The 17,759-nt window shown below is 36.1% G+C and overlaps 1 protein-coding gene across 7 annotated transcripts in view; it reads right to left on the bottom strand.

Annotated features, from left to right (window-relative positions):
- ATP8B (ATPase 8B) overlaps positions 1 to 17,759 on the bottom strand; it is a 46,789-nt gene that overhangs the window by 10,279 nt on the left and 18,751 nt on the right. For 2 of the 7 annotated variants that reach the window (XM_053756111.2, XM_053756113.2), the window contains exons 1-11: positions 16,219 to 16,554; positions 11,917 to 11,975; positions 11,379 to 11,591; positions 9,786 to 9,991; positions 6,968 to 7,098; positions 4,483 to 4,682; positions 3,434 to 3,655; positions 3,165 to 3,273; positions 2,926 to 3,065; positions 2,089 to 2,205; positions 151 to 330 (exon numbers count right to left, since the gene is read on the bottom strand). In XM_053756111.2, coding sequence (XP_053612086.1) covers positions 151 to 330; positions 2,089 to 2,205; positions 2,926 to 3,065; positions 3,165 to 3,273; positions 3,434 to 3,655; positions 4,483 to 4,682; positions 6,968 to 7,098; positions 9,786 to 9,991; positions 11,379 to 11,591; positions 11,917 to 11,975; positions 16,219 to 16,405 — 1,764 coding nt within the window. In that variant the 5' untranslated portion in view covers positions 16,406 to 16,554. Of the gene's footprint in view, positions 1 to 150; positions 331 to 2,088; positions 2,206 to 2,925; positions 3,066 to 3,164; positions 3,274 to 3,433; positions 3,656 to 4,482; positions 4,683 to 6,967; positions 7,099 to 9,785; positions 9,992 to 11,378; positions 11,592 to 11,916; positions 11,976 to 16,218; positions 16,569 to 17,759 lie in introns of those variants that run through there. The other 5 variants (XM_053756115.1, XM_053756116.1, XM_053756110.2 and 2 more) reach the window with 4 other exon arrangements.

Below are 17,759 nucleotides of genomic sequence, written 5' to 3'. Positions count from 1 at the left end.
TCTTATATTTTAAGTGAGATGTGTGGTAATGCCCGGTTTGCATTTTGTTTATGTATATGTGCGAGTGTTAAGTACAGGTAAATTAACACCACAAATGCAAGATAATACATACAAAATACGTACAGGCTTTTACATAATCACGTTCGGTACCTGGTATTCTAACCGCCCGTTCTTCTGTTCCGGCATGACAGTGTGGCAAAGCGCGAGGAGACGAAAAAAATCATGCACTTCCGGATCCCCCCTCTTCACCGCTTCCAGGAGAGTCGAGTCGAAGAACTTGAACTCAGGCTCGTACTCCGGGTTGAAGGAGAAATCCAGAGGCTCTGTGTTCTGGGAAAGTAAGGATAGGTCAGATATGTGAGGTCCTACTAATTGGGAGACGTACCTTCGTTAACCGCTTGGTTTCGGGTTTTCTTCAGTATTTAAAGAAACAACCACAAATCAAAATATTTTTTATTCAAACAATTTTAAGACTAAATAAAGTCAATAGCAAATAACTATTTCCATTTGATTTGTATAAATAACAGATTAAGGAAGGTCTGTCATATATGAAATAATGTGTTACTGTGTTAGAAGCAGTACCATCAACAAATAAAGGATGCAAAGCGGACATGCGTGACACAACAAATTACAGAGCGGTTAGTCACACGCACACTCGTTAAAATTACGATACAATACTCAACACAATTATTTTATATATATTATTATATACTTCAACATATATAAGTATATAGGAAGTTATAGGCTGATAGGAAATGTATTTAGATAACATCATTTTATTTACGGGACCCAAGTTATAATGTTGAAATCTAAATCACATTTTTAATCAGACTACAACAAAACCTCCCTAACAAACCCTTGAAAAGGTTACATGCAACCATAATGGAAAGCAATATTTATTCCCATAGCAGTCCCTACAAACATCCAAAATGATGAAATGATGATAGGTTGGTGACAGTAGACAGAAATATTAATGTAGTGTTTAAAAATTATAATTAGTATTTTCGTATGTCGTCATTCGTAACTTTATTATTATTTTGAATCTAAGACATAAATAGCTTTTACAGTCTATTTTTACAATAGTTAGGGTTAGCCTAGAACCATTCCACAAATATATAATTAAATACATAATTTGATAGAAATAAAAGTTTATAATAAAATAATTATATTAAAATAATAATATTTTCAAAGTATGAACTTAATACGATAAAAATCTGAGAGGTGAATTTTGTACAATACTTTCACCGGTAAACACATCATACTATGAATATATTTGTTTCAAAATAAGGATATGAAAATACGACGTTTATTATTCGCAAATTAGTTTCTAAATATGTTATTAGACGTATTCAGATCCATAGTTCACATTTCTGAAATCCCTTTTAAAGATTTCAAACTAAATAGATATAGCTTTTAAATAAAATAAACGTCGACATTTTTAATATACTTAATTAATCTAAAACTTAACAAATGCGCTGAAAGTTTCACTTATAATCATAGAATTTATATTGTCATGGCACACAATTACTTTTTATAGGGCGTCATTCCAACAAAGGTCACATTAGCCATATAAAACTGCGATTGATCAATTCGTATTGATCTTTCATAATTACGATGTTACAAAAAATACATAAGTAATGAAATAGCGCGTTTGTCTTTTTTTAGATAAAGTTAATAGGTCTCCGGGCATCGTGACGATTGAGAACTTTGAGAAGCTCTGGCGTCACAGAGCACGACGCTCGGAAGACGAACACCGGCCCAGGGAGCGAGAGGTAGCGAGCATTGCGTTGGTCATACAAGTCATCAAAGACAAAGAAAACTAAAGACGACGAGCTAGTGTAGTCAAATGAGATAGAACATTTCCATATAACTTCCTGGCCCATCTTATAACGCGAAAGATTGGGCGTTGTAAAACACGACGAGACACAAAATAAAAAATAGCATTATTTCAGGTAACAAAGACCCATATATGTATTAGCGCTAAATTATTATAAAAGATATTAACGCGTTTCTTCTATTGTATTTGTAATACGCATATTTCTAAAATAAGACGAAGTCTATAGTTTTCTTAGTCTACGTGAGTCATACATGCGCTCCGTTCGTGGGTTTGCGCGCCCCGGGCGTGCTGCGGCCCTGCTCGTGCTCGGCGTCGAGCAGCCGCGCGCGGGCCGCGCTCCGCCGCGCCGCTCCGCGCGAGCCGCGCGCCTGCGTCACACATACGTCACGCTCGGCTGTTCTCTTTGCTATGCACAATTAGTCTGACCATACCCTTATATTCTTTTTAAAAATACATAGATCGCAGTCCACATGGACTTCGCTTAATCATTAAACTAGTTTTAAATATCGTGATATGGCGACTTTTACATAATATTATATGTATATCTTTTGTAGTATAATATGTAGGCTCTTTCATATAAACTACAGTACAATCCAAAGGTTTGCATGTCCATGCTCGTAATTCATGTGTGTGGTAAATGACATTGGGTGGAAAATAGTATGTATTCGTGAATGAACTACTCCTAATTAAACAATTATAATATGAACCACGTGTAATAATTATGTTTCTATGATAAAATCGTGCACAAACAGGAAAACACTAAAAACGTCAACATGACATGTAAACATTTCACAACATTACCCCAGAAGCAGGGAACATGAGAACAAAACACTCGATGGGTATCAATTTCAAAACCACTCGAATTCTCAATGGTAAAACAAATCCAAACTTCATGCAAAATAAATCGGAGGCTCGTCGTATCGAAACGTGCGAGTTTTGCCTTCATTCGCAGTGCTTTGTGATATATCAAATAAAATGCAACCTACATGCACTGTTGTGACTAAAAAAATCTATAGCAATGTGCTTGTCTAACTTTTGTATCGAGTGAGACATTTTCATCGATGTTGGTTCTATCGATACGAGCGTACCTCTGTGAGTTCGATGGTCTCGCCCGTGACTTCGTCCACGACGTCGCCGTAACATATGCCCGCAATCGAGCACTTGTTGAACGTCATTATGTTTTGTGTCAGAGTACCCGTTTTATCTGAGAATATGTACTGAATTTGCCCTGAAAATAACAAATGTTTAACATTGTACCGGGATTAAAATGTGCATTAATGTGTGCTACATTTAATACGCAATATTTAATAACATATGTTGACCTTACCAAGTTCCTCGTTCAACGTTGTTGTCCGCGCCTTCGCCGCAGTACCAGTTTTATCGTAATACATCTTCTCATCCCAATTTATTAAGAAACTCTGTGCGAATCTTATTACCTATAAATAAGATAAATTTGATTAGGTTATAAACTCAGTATTATCGAAGCCAATAGTATGATATTGCTAGATTAATAGTGGATTTATTTCGACTTTATATTTTGAATTTGCAGGGACCAAATACTATTACACATTTCCTGAGTAACAAAGAAACACTCACCTCAACAGACACATAGAGCGATATAGGCACGACAGTGTTCATGACGATGGCGTAGGAGAAGAAGACGAGGAAGGCGATGACCACGGCACCCATGGTGGGGTCGCTGCTGGGCACCAGCGTGTCCCACGGCAGGTACGCGGTGAAGTACCGCCCCACCAGCCACTCCCATATGCCGCACGCCACCGTGCAGAATACGCACATTGACAGGAGGAAGAAAACTATCTGCGGTAAAGATAAGGTTGTACAGAGAGAGAACTTATTAATGCCTAAATGTTGCCCGTAGTTCCGACCGCCTAGTTTGGTTTTAGGTCTTTTATTATATATATTCAAAATGTTATTAAAATCGGCTCAGTGGTATCATAATTAATTATAGCCTGATAGATAAATAGACTTTCGCATTTATGCGATAGCATATATTGGTATGTAAGTAAAAATGAAAAAATATTTATTACCACTCTACATGACAGCTTTGAACTGGTAACCTAAACCAATTTTATTTAATTATTTAATTAATAGCGGCCCGTCCCAACTTTGTTTGGATAAAACATAATAAATTATACATCTAAACCATCCTCAGGAACCTCACTATTTATTGGTGAAAACTGCATGAAAATTCGTGCAATTGTTTTTGAGTTTGTCGCGAACAGACAAGATACAGACAGACGCGGTAGAGGACTTTGTTTAATAATATGTAAGGATATACTACACAAATAAAAATTAAAAAGAATAAAGACCCAAGGATGCAACAAATTGTCATTTGACTTAAATATATTATTTATATTGTACTCGATGTGTTACCGTGAAGTGTAACAATCTACCAATGCATGTATGTTCTTACGAAAATTTTGAAACTCCTAGCTACACATTTCGTACTAAATAATCTATTCTATATACAGTATGTCCGCAAATATTTTATAAAAAAGGGATTTTTAACTAAATTTTTTGTTACTGCAATACCAAATCGAATGGTCACGATGGTCGGTTGGTGATGGATGGTTCACTTATGGATTAACACCATTGATAATTCGTCGAGGAATGAGGAAACTTACCCCTATAATAAGAAAATTAAGTAGCCTATCTATGCTGGTGCGTTTGAACTTGGTCTTGCCGGAGTTCTGCATCAGCTTGGTGTCCTTCCCAGCGAACACCACCACGCCGTAACACCACGAGGTGTTGCGCAACACGCAGCCGCGCAGCAGAATCTTGTCGTTATCCAGCGAGAAATGCTGCTCGCGCCAGCTCAACGTCCCTATGAACAAATATACATATTTTGTGTAATAGTAAAGTTACTTCATAATAAAGTATGAACCGATATGAACATTATTACATATATTCAGAATCTGAATCTTTTCACTTATTATGTCACGCTAATAGACTCATAGACATTATTTGTAAGATGTTTAGTTTTATTTCTTCCTACTTAAACATGCAATTGGCTATTTGTAACAAATAATCATCAAAATAAATCAGATACTATTTTCTTAATGCTAAAAACAATGAAATGGAGCTTGTGGGACAGTGATGTCAAATGACGTCACTATTTAGATAATTATATTATTATTAAATGTTTTACTTTCTACGAGCTAACTAAAGTCAAGCGTCGTAAAGAAGACGCAGTCAAATAGCCAATTCACCCAATGTTAGGCCTCTCAACACTTGCACAAACATTCTGGGATACCTACATCTTATCAGTAAACGAATCAACGATCGACAGACAGGACTTTGTATTCATCAATCAATTTATTTTACTGAAAGATCCATTAAGAATACAGTGACAGTCAATATGTTTGTGTCCAATACCATATACAATATTGTCGACATAATTGGTTATAAGAGGCAGCAATCATAGTAATAATATTTTAAAAACTACAGAGCAGTGGTCATGGCCCAAAGATCAACAAAAAGAAAAAACACACACGGGTAGGGCGGCCATCGGTCCGGTTTTCCCAGATTTCTCATAGTCCCTTGAATGTTCTGGATTGTTCCTTCTTTGCTCCAGGAAAAAAAGTCAAATTCACACATTGTCTGGGATTTATTAAGTTTTTATCCTTCGTCGGTAATTTAGCCCTACTTAGGTAGTATTATTGACGTCAATAAATTGATATTATGTATGTAACTCACGTCACATTAACTATTCAATACATTCACGATACCGTTACTTTTTAAACAACAAGGGATCTCATTTTAAGCGAAACTATGTTTTAAAACACAGAAGTTTCTAGATTAGGTAAAATAATAATAAAATTATTTCGCAAATAAGTAACTATGGTATTATTACTACATCATAATAAGTTATTTGCACTTGAAGACAATTTCGAAGTACCAAGATATTGCAGCAATCATTGTATTGACAATAATCCCTGTCGATCTTTAATGATGTATAGGTAAGGTTAATGATATAAGATAAATTACATATCTCAAAGTGCGGATTAGATAAATGAATATAGTTTAGTTAAGTCTCCATCTAGGACAATAAAAATAATAATAATACAATGTTGCATTTACAAAACACAAAGGAGATCGCTGTAGGTACTTTTTGCAAATGATTATGCATAATAACATTTATGGTTGCAACATCGCAACGTCAATGACCTCAAATATTTCAGATGCATGTAGATTTGAAATGCCAGTTGCTCAGATGCTGAAATGTAGGTACTTATCCAGTAGTTTTACGACTTTCATCGTCGCGTGTTCCGAGTAGCCAAGCCAAAAAATATTTTAAATATTGAAGATTCGGCTGGTATTTTACGATTGACTGTCTCTGTGACGTCAACCCTCTTTGTTGTTAAACCAGGATTTTTATCTAGACGGGATACCTCCCGTAGGGGTCGTACGAGGAGAGTGTATGTAGAGTGATCTTATTGTAGCGCGTGTGCGTGTGTATTGTAATCATTAGTTTTACGACATTCTATTATAAATTCTAGAGATGGTTACGGTTTACTAGTTTACATACTGTAGCTCTCTATGAAGTTACAATAGTGAAATGGATTCATTATGTTATGCAAATCCAGCACGCCACAGCTATTACAGACATTACAGTCGATGGTTGTACCTCGTAACGAGTGTCGTCTTCGCGAATTTCACATCGCGACAACGTGCCTACTACCGGTGTTGCTTCACCCAAACACGGGGAACTACGCGGGTTAATGAACTGAAGATTTAACTGATTAGTCAATTTACGCTTTGAAAGCGACGGTAAATTAGTGTCAAACTTACTTAATAATTCTAGTGATGTTTGTTACTCAATTAGCTAAGCAAATTTTGATGATAAACAATCTGCTATATAATATAGATAATGTTGCCAGATTTCGTGCATACAAGGAATTGACACCGTATTTGAGCATTCCTTACGACCGACCCAAAATATGTTACATGACCTAAAAAGTTAATCGAATATACATATAAGGTGGCCCTTTGGGAAGGTACCTACTTTCTATCATAGAAATTTCCAAAAGCAGAAGGCACAACTAATCAGTGAGGCTTATCTATTAAATTTCACAATACATATTGCGTAATAAAAAAGTCTGAGGATACCTTCAAACTTATTAAGTAGGTTGTTGGGCGTCTCGCAGACGATTTCGCCGTCGAAGGCGCCCAGTTGTGCGTCGTCCTGAGCCATGGCGGCCGTCTCGGGAAGGCACTGACGACATTTCAAATTCGTCTCCCTGTTGGAAATAAATAGGATTGTAATAAGAAGAAATTAATGTCCTATAGGGTTGATTGATTGCGTTAAGGAAAGTATGAATAGGAAGGGAGAATGGCGAGTGAAAAAGCTAATTGAAAGAAGTTAGGGTACTGTGCTGACCCAACATGTGTGAGAATAAGGTCAAGAAGAGATATTAAGAGGAAACTTGGAAGGCCAAGAAAGCGTTGGAGTGATGCTCTGCAAAGCTTTATGAGAACTTGGATGGAATTGGCATCGGATAGATTGGAAGGAGTTTGCACAGCAGTCGGACTGAATACGTAAAAAATATTTTTTACAAGATTATGCTGTGAGTACGGAAGATACAAAAGTAGTATATACAGAAACGTGTGGAGTAAGGGTGTGATACCCTCTAGGTATATGTATAAGGGCAATATTGATAACAGTTTTGTTGAGTAACATGTTGAGTATTGTGTGCGACGTAATTCTCAGCCGTGGGCTTGTTAAATTGCTAAGTGTATATTTATTTGTATCATTATCACAGCAATATTGTTAAAACAAATATTTTTAGCAAAATTCTATACATTTTCGTAGATCAACATTTATTTAAAAGTGAAAGTTTTTATAAAATATTCTGCATTTGAATCTTTTTTATATCAGTTACAAACGTGTGTGACCGGCCAGTATTTCAATGAAGCTACTAATTTAACTAATTTACCTTCCGAAAAATTGTGAAATAAACACTAATGAGGCTTGTTTCTTCCTAATTACAGCCTAATTAATGCCAATGCAACATTCTAAATCCTTGACTCTCACCTTCAAATCCAATAAATTGCATTGTGCTGACAGATAGAAATAATTCCCAATAATACAAGTATCAGTAGCACCACGGATCAGTACCATAAACGGCATTCTAGATTTTTCTTTCCTCATCGCCTGATATCGAACATTTGTTACGTACGTACATGCACGTACAAATTTACCATTAACCATATTAGCAACGATGGCTGAATAAAGTTACAATCTTAACTGACTTGTAAAAGGGTCTTTATGTATAAACCGTCAATTTTCCACAAGATTATGCGTTACGTAACTTAATACAAAGTTCGTATTGTGCCCCCCCCCCCCCCACTCGCCTCGCCACGCCTAATTTGTTCATTAACATATGAATTATGATTATTACTTGTTCAATATTCGGTCTAGTCATTCTGAATCGAAACTAACTTTATGCATATCTCATAATATTATATCAGCTAAAATAGGTCTGTACAACTCTGATGGGGCCATTACACTGAAACAATCAATATAATATCTGTCTTTTTTTATGAATGATGAGTCAGATATTGTATTTTCAAGTCGCGATCAAGAAAAGTAGAAATTGATGGTGCTACGCATACCAATATAACAAAGATAACGATATTTTTATGTTAGTTTTATATTAAATACGCTAATACCTATCTGGAATTTCCAATTACAGTTTAAATGAGAAACGTGTAGTCTAGCATCCTATGGAAGCAAAGCCGCGAGGCATAGTTAACTTTGCTATAAATAGAGATTTGTCTACTTATGTGCATGATGCAATATTGCGGTAAATTATTTATTTATTTATATGAAACAAGTATGTAGGTTTATTCGACACATACCTAGTTACTAGTATACTGATGTAGTACATGTAGTACCAACGACTATCAAAAGTCCCGCATAAAGCCGCAGCGCAGTGTCCCTTCGGTGCGATATGCCTAACACATTTTCCTCGTCAGACATTTATTAAACAGGGTCGCACACAAATAGGGCTGCTAAGAGAATTGACAATATTTTTCAGCTATTTCATATCCGGTTTTTGTATACGATGTATGTTAATAATAACTGTGATTTTTTTTGTTGATTTATTTAAAAAACGTATTAGAAACTTGACATCAGGAAAAAAAGGATCGATTGACCTTACCACCCACACGATAAGAAGGGCGAAATTTAGAGCTCGCAATTGTACATGACACGACTAAACAATACAACATCAAATAGCCAAACCTTGGCCTTTTTACAATGACTTGTTCAAGGTCTCCTCTGTCAAATCTAATTCGTACATCAAAATTGAATGTTCTGCAAATCAGCTCGCTGTTTATTTCACTTTTTGCTGACAAACTCGCAAACGAGTTTGTCAGAAACGTCTTTTGTTATAGCTAAGTTATGTTCTTAAAGTCTTTTGTGACATGTCTGGTCACAAAGATTTGTGAAGGACAACAAATAACACACTTCTTCCTTATACAGATTTTAAATGAGATGAAACTTTGGGTTCGGATTCGGATATGTTTATAAATTTGTAGGTAGAAAAATTGTAATATAAATTGCTGATTAAGTATTACATTGGCATGATAAAGTGCTTCTAACCTGCAACAACTCATTTTCATTCACCAGTTGGAACTCTAGAGAATAAATAATATTTCTTCGTAATTATTGTTTATTCAAATCAAATATAATAAAATAACATCTCAACGAAAAGCAAATGGTTTGTCTGTAATGTCGGTAACGTATAATGGTAAGACTTACAACAATGGTAATGCCTCCTGACATGATAGGGACTATTTACCGTTTAATATGAATTTCTTTCAGCCTCTCTTCTCAGTATTTGCTCCGAAATACTAATAATTATAGCTTTTAGAAATACCATACAATTTTAAACTGAAAAAGTGAATAAATGCTTTGACTGACCCGTCCAACTCCGCAGTCTCGATGTAACACAAGCCGTTGGGCTCTGAGCTGCTGAGCAGCAAGATATCCGCGGCCACGAACTGGTCGTTCTCCAGCCGGATGACGTCACCGACCTGCACCGACGCCCACTTCTCCTCCACCAGCTTGCCATTGCGCAGGGTCTTCGCGCGACGGTGGTTCACTTGCGAGTCGTTCTGGTGTCGTTGCTGGAATTAATTGTCAACGTTAATAACATTGTAAGTAAAATGTTGGCCCAAGGTCATGTTGCCAGGAAGGTGTGATCATCTGAATGAAATGATAGTGGTTTGTGGTGATGGTATTCAGGATACCATACATCCCACCCATATAATTGCTCGCTTAGTGTAATTTCTGCAGATAGAGATATCCCGGGCATATTATACCCTAAATTATTAATCTAGAATATATAGACTTATAACCGTGAACATTTATCGCCAGTAGTGTGAAAATTGCAAATATAGAATATATGGAGAACTTAAATATAGCTATAATCTCATATTATGTACCCTGTAGTAAACCTTTTTGGCATTCAGTTACGTAATGAAAACAATATATTTAACGACGTGTGATCTCATTTCTACCATGACTTTATCTACTTTAGCATCACACGTAAAAACTGAGGACGCGGTGACGTAAGCTGAGGTCAGTCTTATGTACCTGAAGTTTATGTGAAGTCACATAAACTTTAGTACCCATAAGCATAAACTTAAAAAGGGCATCTTAGTAACAGTGCAAGTGTGCGGTTCTCTTTCACTTACCTGCATTAAGGAAAGCAATTCTTTCTCTCGAGTATACTTAAATATGGCATGGTATACAAATGATTTAAAGTGAAGTCTAATGAATTAATTTGCTTATTAATACTTCTGAATATATTACAATCTCTATATTCTAATCTCTATCTATAGTAGAAGGCCACACTTCCTTCACTACTTATATTATCATAACTTTTAGATGCATTGCAGATGCTCGTTTGTTCTAGTTAACGCCTAATATGTATACAATTTGTTCACTTATGTTGTTCTCAGTTCATAAAAGGACTATTCATAGACAAGGCCGGCTCAAAACGTGAAGGTCGCCACACAGTGGAGAGTGATTCCAATAATGTGTCTATTTTGATCAGACGTGCATTGCTTGCGGAAGTGTGGCCGGGTCGCCCCACTTTCTTGTTTGACAAATGACCAAATTTTACTATATGTAGTCTCGATTTTACTTAGGATAACTACAACTTTTCAGTCAACAAACACATATCACTGCAGCCGTAAAATTCATAACATCTCAAATTGACTTCTTCATTACTGCTTGATTTATGCTACTTTTGATTTTTTACTGTATCTCCTCCTTGTAAAAAGTAAATCATGTAAATTAGGTAATAAATATCCACTGCTATATAAAGATTATTATGTGTATTTTTGTTCAGTTAGACAGAAAAAATATTTAAGAAACTACTATAATTACATAGGTAAGTATAATAGAGTAGAAGGCATTTAAGTAATAGAACTTATTAATTTAGTGAATCATAATCGAGAAGAGCTGTAACACGAACAATACACAGCAAATATAACACAGAACACTCACAAAGTCGTCGTACGCGTCCTTGATGGCAGTGAGCGACAGCACGCCTATGAGCGGGATGGCGGTGGTGATGGGCGTGAGCGACGAGATGGCCGGGATTAGCTGCAGCACCAACAAACACAGGAAGTAGAAATTTGCCAGCCGCTGGAACTGCTCGAGCAGATTCAGCGGCAGGAATGTCACGATGGAGTACTTCGATGTTTTGATGTAGTTGTTCTGCAACAAAAGGATTAAAATAATAATTTAAGAAGAGAAAACAATTTAATATACATTTCGTCGAGAAAGTCTAACTAAAATATAAATTGACTAAATACAAAAATAATTATAATATCACATCTTTCTTCAAACTAGTGAGTTTATTAATATAGAGTTTTCGGTCTTAGTAGATTAGAGAAAGGACGAAGAATAATATAACGGACTACTAGGTACATCTACTACCACTACCTATAAAGTAATTGGAAGGATGGACTTGACTATCCACACTTAGATAAGCAGACATGACTATTATTAGACAGAGAATAATCCCAGGTATTGTACTTACAGCGTAGCGAAACTGCGCGTTGTACTCCCTGTTGTTAGCTTTGATTCTCCGTTCATTGTCTGAAACAACAGATATAGCGACTTTAGTGATCTCAGAGTGCAATCAATAAATAATAAACAGTCTGACACTGAAATTTAAAAGTTTCAAATTTTTATTAATTCATGATATAATTCTGATATCTAATAAATTATCTAAAATTGCAGTTATTTACGATGAAAAAAGTAAAAACAGAAATTATAGAAAAAAGCGAACAGTGTTCTAATTCGATATAATGATTGCATTTTGTAATTCAGGGTTGCATAAAGAGAAAATAAGATAGCGATTATAACTTATAGATTCATAATTAACACATTCAGTAGATTTTTTTTTAACATGTTACAAAAAACATGATTTTTGATACATTTTATAATTCTAGGTCATTCGTAAACGTACAATTTTGTCATATTAAACTTGCAAGTTTGGATAAACCGAACTGAGGCCTAGGACACAAGTAAATGAACGTCGTTAATTTCTTTTTGTTATTTCGGGAACATAATTTGTCTAATTAATTTGTTATAAATGAGCAACATGAGTTATTGCTTTGCTATTTATTTTTCGCATAATTATGCTACCCCGATAAATAAATAAATATGCGATAAATTAAGTAATTTGATGAAAATCAACCAATCACACTTATGGTGAGAATCATAACACGGTACATAGCATTAAACTCGTGTGCATTGCCTCTTGAAAGTTATAATCGTAAAATTAAATGCACGTTGCGCTATTCGCCAGGAAGTCGTTATAAGGAATCGTTATATTGAATCGACTGTATATTATTTGTATTGTCCAAGCCCAGCTGCTTGACTAATACCAGAATTGTTAATCACAATATTGAATTTAATATCAATTTATATCAATAGACGTACGAATATCCGTTATATACATTCATCGTTATATACAACTTATTATGCGATATCTAAAAAACATACAGGTAGCTGGAAATAATTAACACCTGCGATAACACACGAGACAATATAAAAAATGAGCTCCTTCAAGATAGGATAGAGTGGGGAACTCTAGTACCGGGGGCCAAGATCCTCTTTGGGTCGCAGAGCCCTCGAAGTAAGTGCTTCATTAGTTATGGCTCATTATTTTAAAGATTTTATTTCTTAACCTAGATTTTGTATTTATTTTAGATTATGTACTGTTGTAGGCGGCTGCCTACAACAGTACAAAATTACAATCGTTGTCTGGATCCACATCATAGGAGGCTTCCTATGATATGTATCCAGACGATTGTAATTTAGCTCGTTATCAAATGTGACTCACATACACACACATCACATACACACACTTTGTTAGTCAATACACAATTTTTCCATTATTTACCCCCGTCGCTGATGGAAAATCTATACTAAAAGCGACCAACTGTGACATTGTGAGTATGATAATGATTTTTTCCCATTACTTTCTAAGTGAATCACAAATACTTTTCGAAATGTGGTAATATCGAGTATTGTGGTAATATTATTTGATTACACGTGCACGCACTTACGTTAAAAAAATAATATTGATTTAATAATCAATACCAAAAACTGGCAACAAAATAAAAAAAAAACAAAATTGGTACATTTGGATGGACTCAAATTAGTTTCAGAAAAAAGAAATCCGTGAAATTTTGCTTGTTTCATAAGAGTACCTACTTATGCAATTATGTTTATAGCAATGACCACTCAGTATGAAGTTGCGTTTGCACTTATAATCGCACATATGCACAACGTGCACAAAAACTGGTCCAACTTGACGCACTTGATTAGTTCACATAATCACGTAGTAAATACGACCAACTATTGTCACCTGTTATACCTATTACATTGCTTACGGTTGTAATATCTAACTTTTGTAAAAAACTTTATTTATTTACAACCTATAAAAATGTAACTAATCAATGGCAAAATAAATGCTAACATTATCTGCAAAAACGCATGGGACTTCGTTAGATCTTATGTCAGAGGCTCAAAGTTGTATTTTGCAGGCGGCATTAAAACAGGCATCAGGAAATACCGCGTATGGGGTGACTAACTTAAGGTAAACATCTCCATACAACTATGATCTCAAAATAAATATATTATGCACAAAAACAAAAAAATACTCATTAGTTCTTTATCAAAGATGCAACATATAGGTGTACTTTTCACGACAGAATTAGGCAAGGCAGGCATGTGATAAACATCACGGGGTCGAATAGCTCTCAGCAGTAAGAGGGTTGAAAGTCTCGCCGGCCGCGGCGCCGCGGGGACGCCTATCGATCTGTTCTCCGCTTTACGACTAATAACGTTTCAGGGGCAGCTCAGGCTGACTGGTTTCAGTCAGTAATCGTAATGGTTAATCTTCTTAAATTTTTGGTAGGGCAACATTACTAGCGCTCCGTTTACACATATTCATTATTAACAAGGATGAAATTTATCTATGTATGTATAGGTATTAATTTAAATCTGAACTCAATCTGAACTAAATCTGAACATGCTAATCTTTGGACTGGACTGGATATTTATGAGGGTGGTTGCAAAGGAGGGTGGTGAAATTCTCACGGGAGCCAAGTGGGGATAAACTTTGTTTAAACAACATAATAAAGTTTCTATGGAACATTTTTTAAATCTAAGGCAACAATTATGAGTCAGTCTTCAAGGGTCCCAAAGGTGAGTCAGTCTTCTTAGACAAAATTATTCACTTCTTCGAAGATGTTTGTATTCGAGCGACTAATATTATAGTTTCTTAAATTAGGTATTTAGTGAAAACAAGTTGCTTCTCGATTCGAATGTGTTTTCTTCTATTTTGTTAACAAACTTTAAATTTGTTGGTTGACATTGAAATCAATGTAAACGCTAGACCAGCTTTTTTTGGAACCATTCCATTTAGAAAGTCATCAATCAAGCGAAGGTTTCAATCTGTAGACACTTAGGATATTTTAGTATAGTAAATACAAGTTTAGACTTTATCTAAATATGATCTATACAAGTAATCCAAATAACATTAATATACACTGGATAATGATACTTCGTTTGTGCGTAGTTTACCGAACTTTTTAGTAACTATACCGTGTTACTTCACCGCGTATGCATCTCATTTTGTCAGTCTTTAGGAGGCTGGTGTGTATTCGTCGTAATGTCATGTGCTGCAATTGTAACCTAACATTCGAGGAATTTTACACCACACTTACATAGTTTGAAACTATATTTTTATTACCAACTTTAGAGTTGTCAAAAGTTAGTTGCCCGTGGTATTCATTGTTTACAGCAGTAAATTCGTTCTACAACCAAATTTAAACTAACATTGCATAGTTTTATATAATAAAGGTTTTTGTATTGCCATTTCAATTAATTACATAACACACATTCATAATAAAATCTTTGTTATACAAATATGTAATGCAAAGTTACTCAAAACTTCTATTTAGCCATCATTCATGTCAAACTTGGCAATTGCCTAAGCTATTTTACGCACGATCTAGGTTCAGTAGATCGTATTCACGAGTTTTACGGCCTAGATTCTATTTGGGAATTATGACTGACTTACAATTTAGGTACTTTGAGAATTACTAGGTCGATAGGAAGTAATTTATAGCGTCTCACTCGAGAGCCTGATCCAATTTCTGGTTTTAATCTTCAGCAAGTAAACTTATCTTTATATTTAGTGGTATTTCATTATCTTTTCACTAAATAAAATAAAAATAAAGATAACTTGTCCGTCTGGCCTTACCTTAATTGTGCAATGATTTGATTATTTTTGTATGTTAAGAAAATTTAAAAATATAAATACCTATAGAACTGCACGCAATCGAAGTTATGGGCACAGCTAGTTTTTAATAGGCTATATAGGTATTATAACATATTCCATGAAATTATGTGCTATATAACATTAGCGGGTAATCAATAACAAAACGGGTCTCATAAACGCGAATCGCAAAGCGCTGAAGCGCGTCTTGGCCCGTACGTTGACCGTGCGGGGGCGCGCTGACTACGACCTTGGCCAATAAGATACGTTATCCTGATTTTACAAGACATACTCCCAAAAATTTGACACAGACCACCTCGTCTTCACCAAACTGAGAACAAAACATTGCTCACGAACTTTCTTTTGTATGCAATGCGGCACGCCTGTTACTCATCATACAATATAAACGCAACAGCTCATTGTAATCGCAACTAAATCGTAACGACACGTGAATAAGATGCAGTATTGGTTGCGAGCAAAAGAAAATTCAATAAACGACATCCTATCGTCATCGAGTCGGAACGTTCACGAATAATCGATACAGACCACAAGAAACAAAGGTGCGAAATCGGTGGTTATGCCTGGCGCGGCGGTGCGGCGGTGCGGGCTGGTCGCGGCGCACCAGCTTGCCGAGGAGCTCGAGCAGCGAGAGGCGCAGGGGGCGCGGCGGCACGCGCGCTTCGCCCTCGGCGCCCAGCACCTCCAGCTCCACGGCCTCGGAGCGCGCGCACATCCGCGCCGCTACCGCCGCCCCATGTCGCGTGCCGCGCGCGGCCACTCCGCACGCACCAGCTCAGCACGGCAACGCAACACGAGCGCTCCCGCCCGTCGCTAGCACGACACTCGTGTGCCGCACACACTAGCGCCGCCGCCGCTGCGCACGCATTACGAACTGCGCTCGGTGTTGCCGGCTTTCCTGATCTTATTATCCGACAGATCTCAACGATTTGGTAGATAACTTTAAATCTCAAATTCCTAGCGGGTTTTTTCTTAAGAGTTTATCGCTCGTGTAGACAATACAATAGGAACATTAATAAATTTTAATAGCCATCGCGCGACATGCAAAAAATAGTACGATAAAACTTCATGTAGCTTTTTCCAGGGTAGCAGCTGGCCTGCGTTGATTACAAAATTCCTTGGTTTCATAACAAAGAAATTTACGACACTATAAATATTTCACTAACAGAACAGCTAAAACTGATGAACGCAAGCAAAAGCTTGTTTGGGAAAATTGGTAGTGTATTGAATAATCCTGGTGCATTTCAATGAACTTTCGCTTGCCACAACCCGCAACAAGCGGCATAAATAGTATTTAATTATAAAGGTTTCTTTCAGTTATCATAAATTAGTCTTCAGCTATCCAAAATAAGTTTTATAACTACAACAATAACACTAAGGTGCGAAAGTGTCAGCGTTCATTAAATTAATTCTTTATTGAAGCTACTTGTTACACATTCAACTGAATTTGCAAAACACGACTACACATTGCACTGCACGCCTATGCAGTCTGTGGTGATCACATTTTTGCGTATTGTGCTTTCTCCTTCCAACGTTACAATACAATCTTTATTTACTACAGGAAAAAAAGTTTTATAATTCAACGTAAAATAAACATTAACCATAACGCCGCAATAGTCAGATACATCATAAGTATATGTCAAGTAAATGGGCAACGCAATATGGGAAACTTGTAAAGAATTTCTTGTCACAAGCAATAGGTATCTATTTTGTGTAGGTCAACGAATTGCACCAAGGCACAAAGCCGGTAGAAGATTTTTTTTCTATATGTCAACTAATTCCATCTCAAGACAATAGCAGGGTATTCCCCGCTAACCTTGTAATTCTGCCAACTTTCAATGTGTGATTTGTGAACTGTGGTGAAATTTGTAGTATGATAATTAAATTTAGCTTATCCGTTTCTTTAACAAACACTTTATAAGAACCTAAATGATGATACTGGTCTCTTCATACAACCCCGGATATGTATAATATGTGCACGCAAATTATATTACACCAGCTGTACCTACGGCAAGAATTACAGGCGTAATTATTTTTTAAAAAGATTACTAAAATGTAAGTAGACTCTT

The sequence above is a fragment of the Plodia interpunctella genome, chromosome 15 (assembly GCF_027563975.2).
Source record: "Plodia interpunctella isolate USDA-ARS_2022_Savannah chromosome 15, ilPloInte3.2, whole genome shotgun sequence".
Lineage (NCBI taxonomy): Eukaryota > Metazoa > Arthropoda > Insecta > Lepidoptera > Pyralidae > Plodia > Plodia interpunctella.
This window is presented reverse-complemented; position numbering and strand designations above follow the sequence as displayed.